Source organism: Sinocyclocheilus grahami, unplaced genomic scaffold, assembly GCF_001515645.1.
Source record: "Sinocyclocheilus grahami isolate Dianchi unplaced genomic scaffold, SAMN03320097.WGS_v1.1 scaffold409.1, whole genome shotgun sequence".
Classification (NCBI taxonomy): Eukaryota; Metazoa; Chordata; class Actinopteri; order Cypriniformes; family Cyprinidae; genus Sinocyclocheilus; species Sinocyclocheilus grahami.
In genome coordinates, this window is record NW_015505588.1 from 342,991 (window position 1) to 359,211 (window position 16,221).

Sequence of the window (16,221 nt, forward strand, 5' to 3'; positions counted from 1 at the left end):
TGAATAGAAGGGTTTGAGAGTGCTGGTTTAGGGATGCCAGCTGCACGTGCCGACACCAGCGGTGGGTCCTCCACGCTGGAAGCCAGTCTGGGATACTGAAGAACTGACCTTGATACTCTGGGTGTAACAGACAGGACGTGACATGACTCTGGATGAACAGTTGAGACGTGATGAGGCTCTGGATGAACGGCTGAGATGTGACGAGGCTCTGGATGAACGGCTGAGATGTGACGAGGTTCTGGCAGATCAGATGAGACTTGACTTGACCCAGCAATGGAAGCTGTGACTTGAGTTGACTCAGGGGAATCAACTATGACTTGACTTGACTCAGGGGAATCAACTGTGATCAGACTTGACTTAGACAGATCTGTTGTGACTTGACTAGACTCATGATAATGAACCGTGACTAAACCTGACTCATGATGATCAACCGTGACTTGACGGAATTCAGGAAGATCAGCCGTGACTTGACGGAACTCAGGAAGATCAGCCGTGACGTGACGGAACTCAGGAAGATCAGATGTGACTTGACTAGACTCATGACGATCAGATGTGACTTGACTAGACTCATGAATATCAGTTGTGACTTGACTGAACTCAGGAAGAACAACTGTGACTAGACTTGACTCAGGAAGATCAGCGGTGACCTGACTTGACTCATGATAATGAACTGTAACTTGACTCATTATGATCAACTGTGACTAAACTCGACTCAGGAAGATCAGCTGTGACTAGACCTGACTCATGACGATCAACTGTGACTTGACTAGACTCATGAATATCGGCTGTGACTTGACCAGACTCACGAAGATCTACTGTGAGTTGACTTGACTCAGGAGGATCAATGGTGACTTGATTGAACTCAAGATGGGCCGGTGTGACATGACTGGGTGCTGTTGTGTCCTCCATCTTGTGAGCGTGCTCCGCTGTCGCCACCATTTTGTGAGCGTGCTCTAGTGTGGCCGCCATTACATGAGTGAGTGCGGGGTCGTGTTCCTCCGCGATGCCCACAGTGAATGCTAAACCAACCGTCAGCAAAGCATAGTCCATACATTGACTTAAAGATGAACGTGGACCCTTGTGAATGAGTTTGGATTTCAACGGTTGATTAATGCCCTCATAAAAAAGTCTATCAAAACACAGTCCAGCAGATCTGAATAATGAGCGATGGCTAAATATTCTTGAATATAGCCCTCCAGTGATCATGTGCCCTGTCTAAGGGCTAACAATATTCTTCCTGTATCCATACCTGACCAATGTCCATCCGAGAAGCTGCTGGATCCTTGTGTCGCCGAGTATTCTGTTACGGGGCTGACAAGACATGTGGATCCATGTGCAAGCTTTATTCTGAACAGAAGACAGAGACGTGGTCATAACAGGCAGGGGCAAACAATGGCAAACAGGTATATGGCGGGCAAAACACAAGAATAGTCCTAGGGCTAGCGCAGGTCGACGATCGGCAGACAGAATCACAGGGGCGAGACTAGAGAGATAAATCCAGGGAGACAGGCAAAGATCAGAACCGAGGAAACCGACAAGGCAAGGCAAAACCAGGAAACACGGGAAGGAAACAGGAACTAGGAAAACTAACAGGCTAAGCAATACTCAGCAGTGAATGGTAGTTTGAGTGAGTGTTATATAGTGAGTGAGTCATGTGAAACAGCTGTGTGCAATCAGTGAAAATAGCTGTATGCAATCCGTGCTGAGTGCAATCAGTGAAATGAATGATGGAATATGTAGTCTGGGATGATAAGCAACAGTAGGTGTAGTGCGAGAGTCAATGTAATGGAAAGGGTGACCTCTGATGGTAAGCAGACTGAAGTTGATGGGCCGGATTCATGACACCCTACAGCAGCATTATTTTAGTATTATTTATATATTACTATAGTATTCGTTTTAGTATATTATTATAGTATTTATTAGTTGCAGTGGTAACAGTTTATTTTAAGGTGTCCTTGTTAAACATGTTACATGTACATGCTATTATAATAACAATTAATTATGCATAATTACATGCAAGTAAGAAACCCTATCCGAACCCTAACCACATGTAGTACATGTGTAGTACAAGTACATGTAGTTAATTAATATTACTCAGTCAGTACTTAAATGTATATTTACACTGTAACAAGGACACCTTACAAATAAAGTGTAACCGTATTAGTAATGCTTTATAATAACTTTCATTATTTTTTCATCATTAACAAACAATATATAACGCTAATCGTTAGTTAATATATATTCAAATAGAAACGTGAGATAATGTGCTTGTTAATGTTTACTAATGAACTTATACATTACCTAATGATTAACATTATTTTATGTAAATTAAAATGCTTGCAATGCTTACAGCTTTATTTCAGTTACTGAAAATTATTTTAATAGTTTTAGTTTTTGTTAACAGTAACAGCACTGCCCTATATTGAGCTGAACCTGAATTATTGAATCAGTGATTTAAACCAATCAGTTGAATTCATTTAAAAAATAAATGTAAAAAAAGTTAAAAGAATGATTCATTTCCAGTTCAAACATTGTAATTTCTCTTATGAACTCTCTAGAGTTCTCTCTAGGAGATCTAGGGCATCAACATTTTCTATGATTGAGGACTTGTTTTTCACACAAAGCTATTGTATAACTTACGTAAGTAAAATGGACCACTTTTATGATACATTAATCGTGCTTTTGCATCATTATTGAATCATTATTCATTGCATTATTAACTGCAAAGTGCATATAGCTAAATTATTTATAATTCTTTAATCTTCCACGGAAGAAAGAAAGGCATACAGGATTTGATCAACATGAAGGTGAGTGAATAATTGAATTTTGGGTGAATTGTTCTTTTAATGCATTAGTGTGTGTCACGAGTAGCTCTGATAAGTCTCTTGTGTTAAAACCGGGCTAAATGGTTGGATTTGATAGTTTGCTATTGCTTTCATTGTGCATGAGAGGAACAATCCTGACTTCAATCCTGCACTGTCAGCTGGGATTTCCTCTTGCATTATTCCTGCAACGGCAGGTCTGAACTCATAAGCCTGGGATGATACACGGCTCCCTGCTTCCACAGAGCGCACCAGCCCGGCAAATACATTTCCAACTTGTGCCCAAGCACTACATTTAAAATCTTTCTTATTGATATCAATGAGCCTTTATCACGCTGCTTCAGCTTTGTGTAATGAATTCGTCCTTGTTGCTGTGTAACTTATGAATAGGAGATGTGGTTTCTATACAATACAGTGCATGCCTGAAATTCGCTTCTATTGAGGTTTGGTTACACAAGATGACCACTGATACAGAGCAGTAAATGCTAGGACTCATAGCACAAAGTTGTGTGTTGGTTGTTGAATGTACAGTGAGGATTACAGCTTCTGAAAGGTTGTAGGGGGCATGTGATAAAAGTAATCATACATCTAAAGGGCAAAACAAGGTGAAGTTGGTGGACAGCCATTACCAATTGGGGTCAGAGCCGTTCTACAGGTCAGTGGGGAAAACACACTGCACTGAGAGGGGAGATAATGATCTTGGTCCCCTCTCTCTCTCTCCTCAAGCTTTACAGGTCAGACAGTATCCCTCAGCCCAGTGCTCTAGAGATCATGAAATTGGATGTCCGCCAAAAAATCAAATCTTAAGGGCCACTGAGTAAAAGTCCCCTGCAATGATAGTATGCTGTCTTCCCATTTTGTTTCTAATGGCCTAAAGTTGAAGTGTGATTTTTTTTTTTTTGCTGTTAAAAGGCATTGTCTTTTTCAACTACACAGTAAGTTTTATAGCTGCCATTTTCAAATATTGCTGTGTTTGTTTAATCAGGCCAACATGTTGACTTCTGGAGTAACCAGTAGGGTTCCACAAGTTAAAAATCTCATATATTTTTATATGGACATTACCGATTAAAAGTTTGGAACCAGTAAGAATTTTTAATGTATCTTATGCTCACCAATGCTGCATTTAATTAAAAATAAAATAAATAGTAAATTATAGTTAAATGTAGTGCATATTATTACAATTAAATGAGTATCAACTGTTTTCTATTTCAATACATTTTAAAATATATTTTTATAATATATTTTTAGCAGTCATTACAGTATTCAGTGTCACATGATCCTTCAGAAATTATTCCAATATGTTGATTTGGTGCTCGAGAATTATTTCGAGTATTATTAATGTTGAAAACATTTGTTTTGAAGTCCGCATGAAATCAAAATTTACAATATTTATTTCGTTAGCGCACATTGCTAGTCTTAAGGTCAACAATTAATCCATGCAAGTTAATCCTCTGAAAAAAATTATCTTGGTAATCTTTAATCAAAATCTGATCATTTGCTTGCGCTCTGGAATGGCATGCCTTCTCTAATGACGTCAGTTTGACAGCTTGGGCAGAATATGCCTAACCACGCCCCTCCAACCGTTAGTTTGCTGTGAGTGAGAGATGAGAGGGGGAGCGCAAAAATAAAAACCCCGGCCTCTACTCAGTATTCCGTTTCAGTTGGAAATACGTCACCATACTGAAATGCAGTCGGCAGCAACTTCCGGTTCACGCAGACCTTAATGTTTTTGAGGAAACAGTGAAACAGATTCTTTGATTATTAGAAAGTTCAAAATAGCATTTAATTGAAATAAAAATCTTTTCTTATAATATACCTTTCTTTACTGTCACTTTTGATGAATTTAATGCATTCTTGCTGAAAAAAAAAAGTATTAATTTCTTTCAAAAACCCATACTGGCCCCAAACTTTTAAATGGGATATACATATAAACTTTTAATGTTAATTATGAATTAAATAGTATTTAAATATTTATTGACATTTTATGGTTATTTGATACATATTCAGTGAGTCAGTAGTTTCGTATTATCTCGGTTTGTTTCCTCATAAAAGACATTTAGTACCATCTTTTGCCTGTTTTTCCAGATCATTTTTGTGCTTTAAAAAAAGTATGTTTTAATGTTGTGATCTATCGTAGAGGTAATTGGTTTAGGTCAAGAATTAGCTGTTTTGGAAGAAAGAGTTTTTGGGAAACCAGTTTGGAAAATAGTTTGTTTTTGGACTTCCATTTAGTACTGCTTGTGGCACAGGAACTACACACTTCACCTTTAGACTTTAACAGTCCGGCACCAAAAAAACAGTCTCCCTTGTAAAACAATGCAAGCGCTCTGGTTCAATTAAGTAGTGAAGCAAATCCTGCAGCAAGTTGCTATCATTAATTATTTGAGTACATCTCTGGTCCCAGAAGAAATTTTTACTGTGGAAATGGAAGCAGATGTGGGCTGTGGGAGGATGATTTAAACAGACGAGTGATTTGAGACTGGGGTGATGCGAAGCACTCAGGTGTGATTGTGCTCATCATCTACGAAGAAGAGAGACAATATGTTGTTGCTGTCTTGTCAAGGGGGAAAAAATGCTGGCCAAGTATTTAAGGCTGTCAGATAAACACCACCTGCTGCAAACATACAAACAATAGTAGTGCTGATCTCCCGGTGGTCTGCTGCAGCTGTGTACTTGTTGGATTATAGGATTCCATGTTTGCTCCGCTGATATCATGAGAGATGGTGAACGCAAATAAAAGAACAGATGCAGAGAAGCAACATGTCTCTGAGTACCCACAATTCCACAGTCAAACACAAAGCCCTTGCATGTTAGCAAGAGCCTCGCCAAAAGCCAAATGTGATGGTTACTTTGTCCATTTATCTACTTTTTTTGTTTGGATCAGGCAGTCTACTGTAGGGATCTTGTCAGAATTATAATTTCACACCCTGTAATTTTGTGTTCTGCACTGTCACAGACTGGGTCCATCTGAACAGTGTCAGCATCTCTTTGCCATTGTATACTGGGATGCAAACCCATGGGATATGCCAGTGAACATGCTCGTGCTCAACCGGCAGAATTTTAAGTGCACAGAGCTCTATCCTAAAAAAAAAAACAATGCATAGTATGTGACCCTTTTCCTTCTTTCAGATTTCTTTAATGAATAGTGTTTAGAATAGTTCAGAAAACTTGCCTGAACACTTCATTCACTACTATTAGTCGAAATTCACACAGCTGGTTTCAGTAAATTGGTCTTTTTCTCACCCAGAGCTTTTGTATTACTTTGGAAAACTTTAAATAGCACATACATCATACAGACCACTTTTAAACTGTATATACTTTTGCAAAGTTTGAATGCTTCAGACTCATGTAATGCATTTGAGTTGCATGGAAGAAAGTAGGTAAAAATAGATTTGGAGTGGCTTGAGAGTGAATGAATGAGAGAATTGTTGTTATTGGATGAAACATTACAAACTCATGTTTATACTTGTATAAATATAGCCCATAGTTGCAACATAAAAAGTGATTGTAGTCGGCGTAAAAAAATCTAACTTTTTCTTCTTAAAGGGTTAGTAAAAAACATTTAATTCATGTTACCAGTCTTGTGCACTGAAGACTGGAGTAATATCACAGGAATAAAGTACATATAAAGTAGTTTTAAATTGTATAACATTTCACAATATAACTTATATAGTTGTTGTGTTTTTAATAAACGCAGTCTTGGTGTGCATAAAAGACTTTCAAAAACATTACACATTTTTACTCACCCCAAAACTTTTATGTTAGTGCGTATATTATAATTTCTGTTTCAATTCTTCAGCTAAAATTTGAGTGCTTTTTCTTAGTTTATATCAATAATGACCGACCTGAACACCTGTGTGCGAAGATGTGTCTAAAGGCCAGTTTTCCTGGACAGTTGAGCCTTACACTCTGTATCACCACTCTAAGACAAAAATTAGAGGCTATTTTCTTTTCCTTCTTTCATCAAATGTATTTTCTGAAGTCTATTTCAGCATTAGCCCTTCTCTGAGGTGTTGCCCTACACCTGAGGGCATTAACCTCAATATCCAAAAGACTGTAGGAGTTTGTATTAAAGTTTAAAGAATGCAATACCAGCAAAATAAGGTAGTGCACTCATCTGTAAGGTAGCATGACCTTCCATACCTACCATATACACAGTATTTTTCCATATATACGCTACACACCAAATGTAGAAAGTGGGAAAGGTTGCTTCAACAAATCCTTCAGTCATATAGCATATTCACTTATTGAGTCTTCATAATTGTCATAATTAAATCATGTTCGCTCTTTTAATTATGCAGGACAACCAGGGGAATTTGCATAACGGAGCATTATCTTTATAGACGCAGAGTTGCATTCTCAACTCATGAATACTTTGATAGGTCCATGAATGATTCAGAGAGGCAAAGCAGAAACGCAGACCCCAGGCATTTGTCTTGATTAGTTTTCCGTTGTGTTGGAGACCTAATTAGAGTCCAACATTGGCCTTCACCTGTTATGCCATCACAGTCGACTCGTACCACTGCTTTATCTCCCACCGGCAGCATGAAATGTAACTCTGCTGTTGGGAACATAGTGTTTCGGGCAGAGTGCATTGAGGTAAGGTTTGTGGTTTTTCCCGGCAGCCGTGTTCCACTAACCTGAACCATTCTGATGGATAGATGAGCTAAATTATGCAATACAATATATAAATGGGACTTTTTTAATGAGCTTTTATTAGACAAAATCCTCAAAATAGTCAGTAAAAAAAAATTATATATGTATACACACACACACACACACAGTATATATATATATATATATATACACTGTATATATCTGACATCAGGTTGTTGTTGTTTTTTTAACCTTTCTTTTTTATTTAGCATTTAAATGTATTTAATTTAAAAATATCAATTTAATTATTTAATTAGATTCTTTACTTTAAATTGAAGAATCTTAGAAAAATAGTATAATATCTACTGTAATAATATCTTGCCGCTTTCATTTTCTACTTTTGCAGAGTTTTTATGTTTGAAATATTTAAAAATATTTTACATATTTAAGAAGAATAGTATGGTGACCATTCGGTTCACTTAGTTTTGTCATGGCCACGGCATATTAACTCGTGGGAACGTGATAATATGTTGTGGCCACAAAGTCATTTTGTCGAGGTAGCGACATCCTTATGTTATGGCCACGCGATGTGAAGTCGTGGCCTCGAGATCCTATGTTTAGGGAACGACATCCTTTTCTCATGGCCATGAGTTTAATGCGTAAACAAACCTGTGTGATCATATAGCAACACAGATGGATAAAACATTTTTATCCATCCCACAGACTTAGTGCAGTAAATCCATTAACTGATCGTGTCTTTTTATTTAATATGTGTATATTATTATTATATAACTGTAGGATAATATAATAATATTATTATATTAACTGGTTAGGGCTATATTTTTATATTTATTGTTATATATTCTTATTTCCCCTTTCAATTCGTGTAGCATTTCACCTGATTAACGTTCTGTATAATTAAACTAGTATTTATTAATATGGTACCATATTTTGCAAATACTGTAAACACCTGACAATTATTCCAATAAAGTTTTGATTTAATGTTTGTATTTACGCCCACATGTGACGATAAATGAGCATGTTGTGTTTTCATTTGCGAATGATTCATTCCTCAATGAAACACTATATTTATAATAGTCTATTAATTAGCTGAAATAAAATAAAATATATGTTAAAATCAACCTTTTAACTGCACTTTCAGTAAAAATTCCCATAAGTCATAGCATAATCAAAGCTTTATTGGCATGTCAGGCATTTACAGTAGGCTATTATTTACAAAACTATTTAGAACATTAAGTAAAAAGATCGAAATGAAGGGAAAATAAATACATAACAGCGAATATAAAAATATAATCAATAATAATAATAATATACAAATATTACGGAAAAAGACGATCAGTTAATGTACTTACAAGACTGTGGGATGGATAAAAATGTTTTTTGTAGGGCTATTTTATTTTATGTACTTGATGTAACATTTATTGATGATAAACTACATTCAAATGCAGTCTACATCGCGCGCAATACAGTCTGGAAGCCTAGGCCTATGGTTAAAATAATTTAATCATGTAATAATAGTTTAAATAATAATAAATCTAATAATTTCTTAATTCAAAATAAAATATGAATAAATCCATCTCTGATAATCCCAGGTCACACAGGTTTGTTTACACATTAAACTCATGGCTACGAGTTAATATGATGTTCCCACGAATTAATATCTCGTGGCCAACGCAAAACTAAGTAAACTGAACATGTCCCCTCCCGGTCACCATAGAATAGTATTTTAGTATCAATATACAAAATATTATGGTATTGGTTGCATGTTGAGTCTAAAGTGTAAAATAAATGGTTTTCCTTTAACATGGAAACTGTATAAACATCAAATTTAAATTTACTTTGTACCCAGATCAACACTTTGACTTATTTCAGCAGTGTCCATACATATTTCTATGATTCTTTATTTCCCCTGCCTGGTGATGAATTGTGTCAATACTCTGTGTTATTGGAAAAGACTCCAGATCACATTACTTCCAAACCACACCCTTCTTCTTTCATGCTGTAGCGGAGCTCCATGTTTCCTGAATCTTTTTTTTTAACATTCCTCATCATTTGCTGATGCAATGGCAGTATTTTTCACAAAAGTCTTTTAGATTGCTCCGATGCATTAACTCATAGAAAAAGAACTTGACTAAGGACTTTTTGAAGATTAACTCTAGCTCCGTTACTGTGCTCTTCTGTCTCCTTGATGAAGTGAGAGAGCAGATTGAGAATCGCTTGGTGCAGGGATGAATTGTGGGAGATTGATTCGCAGACTGACGAGATTGAATCCGATTGCTGAGGAACAGTTGGAGGTCACATCTTCACAACGAAACTGCACTAGTGAACAATCACAAAGTAATAAGGAGGAGAATTTGGATGTTATTGGCATAATATACTGTTCTTTTCTGCTAACGAGTCATATTTATCAATAGATCCTTGGTAACAAATATTGCAAGAGCATAATAATGGCATATCGGTTATTTGCGGGTAATGGCCATCATTGTTATTTTTAGTAAAATTGCAGAGGCCATCAGGAATCATTTCTTTGTAATGGAGGTGTTTTTATTGTAGTTATCAGCCAATGTATTCTGTACTAAAATGCTTTTGGAATTATTCAGGAGTTAATTGTGTGTGATATTTTTTGGTTATGCTTCAGCGACGCTTTGCTAAACCGCTTGATTGCCATGAGACCCATTTTAAAGGTATTTGATCATTGTTAGTAAGGTATTGATCTCAATTTCCAAAGTTTAAGTGTTTTAAAAGGTAATACTAGTCACAGCTCCAGCAGTTATGGGTAAATAATCATGCTTAATGCAAAGATAAGCTCTGACTTTCACCCTAATGCACATTGTTTCCTCTGTGTGAAAGCTGTGGTTGGCCACTGTGTGTGAGTGTATAAATTCCCACAGGCTGACCTCAATGTACAATGCCGACACAGTATTGATTACACATGAGCGAGTCAAATCAATAAGCTCCTCAGGTTGCCGAATATAATTACTTGGCCAAATCAAACACAACTCTCAGCATTAAACCACAGCAGAAAAAAAAACTTACAAATGTTGTTGCAATAATCTGTGGGAGGTTTTTATAGCCAGAGGTGTGAGTTCATCTTGTATCTCTGGTGGGGTGGATTTTTTAACTTTTGGATGAGTAAAGTACAGCAAACATCTCTCACATGAGTCTTCTTTGTGTTCTCTTGCAGTGGCTAACATCCTGTGGAGAGAAGAAGGTAAGTAAGCATTGTGTTTCAATGCAATATTAATGTCTAGTGTATGTCTGGACTCAGGTATATGATAGTGGTAGTGGTAGTGGTAATGTTGAAGTTTGGAGGGGGGGGGTTTGAGCCCTGAACAAACTTACCTATGTCATACTACAGGTCTGGGGATTGGAAACATGTTCTATGTGTTTTATGAGGACGGTATTAAAGTCATCCAGCCAGTGGCCTGTGAGATTCAGAGACACATCAAGCCCAGCGAGAAGCTTCTTGGCCTGCAGGTGAGCTGTCGTATAAAAGAAATGTTTAAGCACTTGTAAATGTGCAACATAAAGCCTCTGTCTTCCCTCCTGCATGCTGTAAGTGTGAAGTTTATGACTGCTATTTATTTATCAGCATTCTTTTGCAATTATTTTACAACAAAAAAATGATTGATTGCTGGTGTTTGCATGAATGGCTACATACAGTATGATGTATGCTGTTCTTTTCATCCATCTATCCTTCCTTCCTTCCGTTTCTCTTTCTTTCTTTCTTTCTTTCTTCCATCTATGCATCCATCCTACTATTCTATTTTTCCTTCCTTCTTTCCATTTCTTTTTCTTACTTTAAATCAATCCATTCACCCTTTTCTTTCACTCGTTCCATTAATCTATCATCCTTCATTCTTTTTACCTATCCATCTTTACTTCTTTCCAACCATTCTTCCCTCCATCATCTATCCTTTTCTCATTATTTCTTTTCATCCATCCATCATTAATCTTTTCTTTCCATCATCCATCCTTCCTTCCTTTCCCCCATTTTCTTTCACTCTTTCTTCATCATCCATCTATCCAACCTTCATTCTGTTTACCCATCCATCTTTCCTTCCTTTCTTTTTTCCTTCCATCTATCCATCCATCCATCCATCCATCCATCCATCCTTCCTTTTCTTTTTTTATTCTATCCATCCATCCAATCATTCATCTGTCATCATTCCTTCCTTGCTTCATTCCTTTTCTCTTTTATTCTTTCTATCCATCCATAACTCATCCATCTATCCACCCTTCAGTCTATTCAGAATCAGAATCAGAATTAGCTTTATTCGGCAGGTGTGCGCAAACACACAAGGAATTTGTTGTGTTTTTTTTTAAGGTGCTCCTGGTGCATACATACATGCATACACATCTGACATGAGAACAGAAAAAAAACATTTAAAATAGTAAAACTTAACAATAAATAATGTGTATGAATCAGGAACAGTAGATTTATGTAAAGATTTGTGCATTATTTACTCTATATAGAACTGTATAAATAAAGAGATATGCATATGTGTTTACATAATACTTGAGAAAGAGGCAATAATTAAGGATGTAGAATTAATTATGGAAATTAATTACAGAACACAGATAATGATTCATGTGTTAGCTGTTTAAGCTGGAGATGGCATGGGGGAAAAAACTGTTTTTATGTCTAGATGTTCTAGTGCACAGAGATATGTAGCGTCTGCCTGAAGGGAGAAGTGTAAACAGGTTGTGTCCGGGGTGAGAGGGGTCTTTGATGATGTTACCTGCCCGTTTCTTCGCTCTGGAGTTGTACAAGTCCTGAAGACTGGGAAGGTGCACACCAATGATCCTTTCTGCTGTCCTAACAGTCCGTTGCAGTCTTCTTGTATCTGATTTGCTGGCTGACCCAAACCAGACAGTTATAGAAGAACACAGAACCGACTCAATAACAGCTGAGTAAAACTGTGTCATATGCGCCTGTGACAGGTTGAACTTTTTCAGCTGACCAAGGAAGTACAACCTCTGCTGGGCCTCTTTCACAATGGAGTCAATGTGAATGTCCCACTTCAGGTCCTGAGAAATGGTGGTTCCCAGGAATCTGAATGACTCCACTGCAGCCACAGAGCTGTTCATGATGGTGAGTGGGGGGGAGAGCAGGGGGGTTTCTCCTGAAGTCCACGATCATCTCCACTGTTTTGAGCGTGTTGAGCTCCTGGTTGTTGTGACTGCACCAGACAGCCAGCTGCTCAACCTTTTGTCTGTAAGCAGACTCGTCGCCGTCCTGGATGAGACCAACGACTGTGGTGTCGTCTGCAAACTTCAGGAGCTTGACAGAGGGGTCTTTAGAGGTGCAGTCATTTGTGTAGAGGGAGAAGAGCAGTGGGGAGAGAACGCAGCCCTGAGGAGCTCCGGTGCTGATGGTACAGGTGTTGGATGTGAGTTTTCCCAGCCTCACTTGCTGCTGCCTGTCTGTCAGGAAGCTGGTTATCCACTGACAGATGGAGGTGGGCACAGAGAGTTGGGTCAGTTTATTCTGAAGGGTGTCCAGGATGATGGTGTTGAAAGCGGAGTTGAAGTCCACAAACAAGATCCTTGCATAAGTCCCTGGTTTGTCCAGATCTTGGAGGATGTAGTGCAGTCCCATATTGACTGCATCATCCACAGACCTGTTTGCACGGTAAGCAAACTGCAGGGGGTCCAGCAAGGGTTCAGTAATGTCCTTCAAGTAGGCCAACACCAGACTCTCAAATGACTTCATGACCACAGATGTTAAAGCAACAGGTCTGTAGTCATTATGTCCTGTGATTTTTGATTTCTTGGGTACAGGGATGATGGTGGAACATTTGAAGCAGGAGGGGACTACACACAGCTCCAGGGATCTGTTGAAGATCTATGTAAAGATGGATGATAGCTGGACAGCACAGGCTTTGAGGCAGGCTGGAGAGACACCGTCTGGGCCTTTGGCTTTCCTTGTCTTCTGCATTCTGAAGACGTTGCATACATCCTCTTCACAGATCTTGAGTACAGGTTGAGAAACAGTAGGGGGAGGGAGGGGGGAGGGTGTTGATGGCTGTGCTGTGAGATGGTCGGAGCGGGTGTGGGGTGTCAGACCAGTCTTTTGCTTTTCAAACCTACAGTAAAACTCGTTCAGGTCTTCAGCCAGTTGTTGATTGGCCTCAGTGCTGGGGGATGGGGTCTTGTAGCTGGTGATGACTTTCAGGCCTTTCCACACTGATGTAGATTTATTACTTGAAACCTGTTTTTTTAGCTTTTCAGAGTAGTTTAACTTTGCCACTCTTATCTCCCTATTCAGTGTGTATTTGGCCTGTTTGTACAAGTCTTTGTCACCACTCCTGTAGGCGTCCTCTTTGGCCTGGCGGAGCTGTTTGAGTTTTGCACTGAACCAAGGTTTGTCGTTGTTAAATGATAAATAAGTCCTGGTGGGAACCCACATGTCCTCACAGAAATTGATGTAGGATGTCATGCTGTCAGTGAGCTCATCCAGATCAGTAGCTGCAGCCTCAAAAACACTCCAATCAGTAAGTTTGAAGCAGGCCTGTAAATCTTGCTCTGCTTCAGCAGTCCATCTCTTTACAGTTTTTACTACAGGCTTAGCAGATTTGAGTTTCTGCCTGTAGGCTGGTAGAAGATGAACCAAACAGTGATCAGAGAGTCCCAGTGCTGTTCGGGGGACAGAGTGGTATGCATCCTTTAAAACAGTGTAGCAGTGGTCCAGTATATTGCTGTCTCTGGTGGGGCATGTGATGTTCTGTCTATAGTTAGGCAGTTCACGGGTGAGATTAGCTTTATTAAAATCACCGAGAATGATAATGACAGAGTCCGGATAACGCTGCTCTGTGTGTGTGATCTGATCGGCCAGCAGTTCTAGCGCCGCGCTCACACGCGCATCAGGAGGAATGTACACACTCACCAGAATAAACGAGGAAAACTCCTGCGGTGAATAAAAAGGCTTACAGTTAATGAAGAGACCTTCCCAATTTGTGCAGCACATCTTCTTTACAACTGTCACGTCTGTACACCAGCCTTCATTGATATAAAAACATAATCCACCACCTCTCGTTTTCCCCGACGACTCGGTGACGTGGTCTGCTCTGAACAGCTGGAAGCCCATTAGATGTAACATGCTGTCCGGGATGGCTCCGTTCAGCCAGGTTTCCGTGAAGCAGAGCGCAGCGGAGTCTTCCTCTCTTCCTCTCCTGACATTCAGAATGTCTTCCTCTCCTGACATTCACCCACCCATACATTTCTTATTTGTTCGATCATTCATCTATCTATCTATCTTTCTTTCTTTCTTTCCTTCTTTCCTTCCTTCCTTCCTTTTTCTCTTTCATTCTTTCTATCCATCACACCTCCATCTATCCAAATTTCATTCTATTCACGCTTCGTTCCTGCCTTCCTTCTTTCTTCCCTTCTTTCTTTCTTTCTTTCCTTCTTTCCTTCCTTCCTTCCTTTTTCTCTTTCATTCTTTCTATCCATCACACATCCATCTATCCAAATTTCATTCTATTCACGCTTCTTTCCTGCCTTCCTTCTTTCTTCCCTTTTTTCTTTCTATCTTTCTTTCTTTCCTTCGTTCCTTTTTCTCTTTCATTCTTTCTATCCATCACACATCTGTCTATCCACCTTTCATTCTATTCACGCTTCGTTCCTGCCTTCCTTCTTTCTTCCCTTCTTTCTTTCTTTCTTTCTTTCTTTCTCTTTCTTTCTTTCTCTTTCTTTCTTTCTTTCTTTCTTTCTTTCCTTCCTTCCTTTTTCTCTTTCATTCTTTCTATCCATCACACATCCATCCACCTTTCATTCTATTCATGCTTATTTCCTGCCTTCCTTCTTTCTTCCCTTTTTTCTTTCTATCTTTCTTTCTTCCCTTCCTTCCTTTTTCTCTTTCATTCTTTCTATCAATCACACATCTGTCTATCCACCTTTCATTCTATTCATGCTTCGTTCCTGCCTTCCTTCTTTCTTCCCTTCTTTCTTTCTTTCTTTCTTTCTCTATCTTTCTTTCTTTCTTTCCTTCCTTTCTTTTTCTCTTTCATTCTTTCTATCCATCATACATCCATCTATCCACCTTTCATTCTATTCATGCTTCCTTCCTGCCTTCCTTCTTTCTTTCTTTCTTTCTTTCTTTCTTTCTTTCCTTCCTTCCTTCCTTTTTCTCTTTCATTCTTTCTATCCATCACACATCCATCTATCCACCTTTCATTCTATTCACGCTTCGTTCCTGCCTTCTATCTTTCTTCCCTTTCTTTCTTTCTTTCTTCCTCGCCTGACATGACCAGTAATTTAACCGCATGGGGTTTGATCCTCAGCACAGACATCAGCTGATCTCCTTCATCGCTTACATCCCTCCTTGACTCTGCATATAATTTCTCAGCCCTTTCTGATAGACAGCTGCTAGATTTACACAAGCTATTAAATGATTGCCTTCCTCGGTTTTGCTGTTACGTTGGAGCTGGGTATGCTGATGAGACAGCTGTGTTTGTTTAGGGCTCGGGGCGGTGAGAGCTTGAGTTTCCAGCCTCCAGAGAGGCAGCAGGCCTCTATTAGGACATCAATCAAATGCCAGGCCTTAACGGCAAGCCCCGGTGCAAACTCTATCTGGGGAAGAACATTTAGAGAGCATTATGATGTGTTTTTCCTATGTTCTGCTTGTGGGAAATCACTATCACATGTACTTCCCTCCTATTTGAAATATTCACTGATCATTTTGAAGGTCTTACAGATTGATGTTGCAGTTTTTGGCTTTGGTTTGTAGTTTTTTAGAGCATTAAACATAACCAAATCTTTTTAGAACATTAAACATAAC

At 38.6% G+C, this 16,221-nt stretch overlaps 1 protein-coding gene across 2 annotated transcripts in view; it reads left to right on the forward strand.

Annotated features, from left to right (window-relative positions):
• Window positions 1–16,221, forward strand: part of fstl5 (follistatin-like 5) — a 150,656-nt gene that overhangs the window by 120,135 nt on the left and 14,300 nt on the right. For both annotated transcript variants that reach the window (XM_016232277.1, XM_016232278.1), the window contains exons 11-12: window positions 10,624–10,650; window positions 10,798–10,916. In XM_016232277.1, the coding sequence (XP_016087763.1) occupies window positions 10,624–10,650; window positions 10,798–10,916 (146 nt within the window). The remainder of the gene's footprint in view (window positions 1–10,623; window positions 10,651–10,797; window positions 10,917–16,221) is intronic.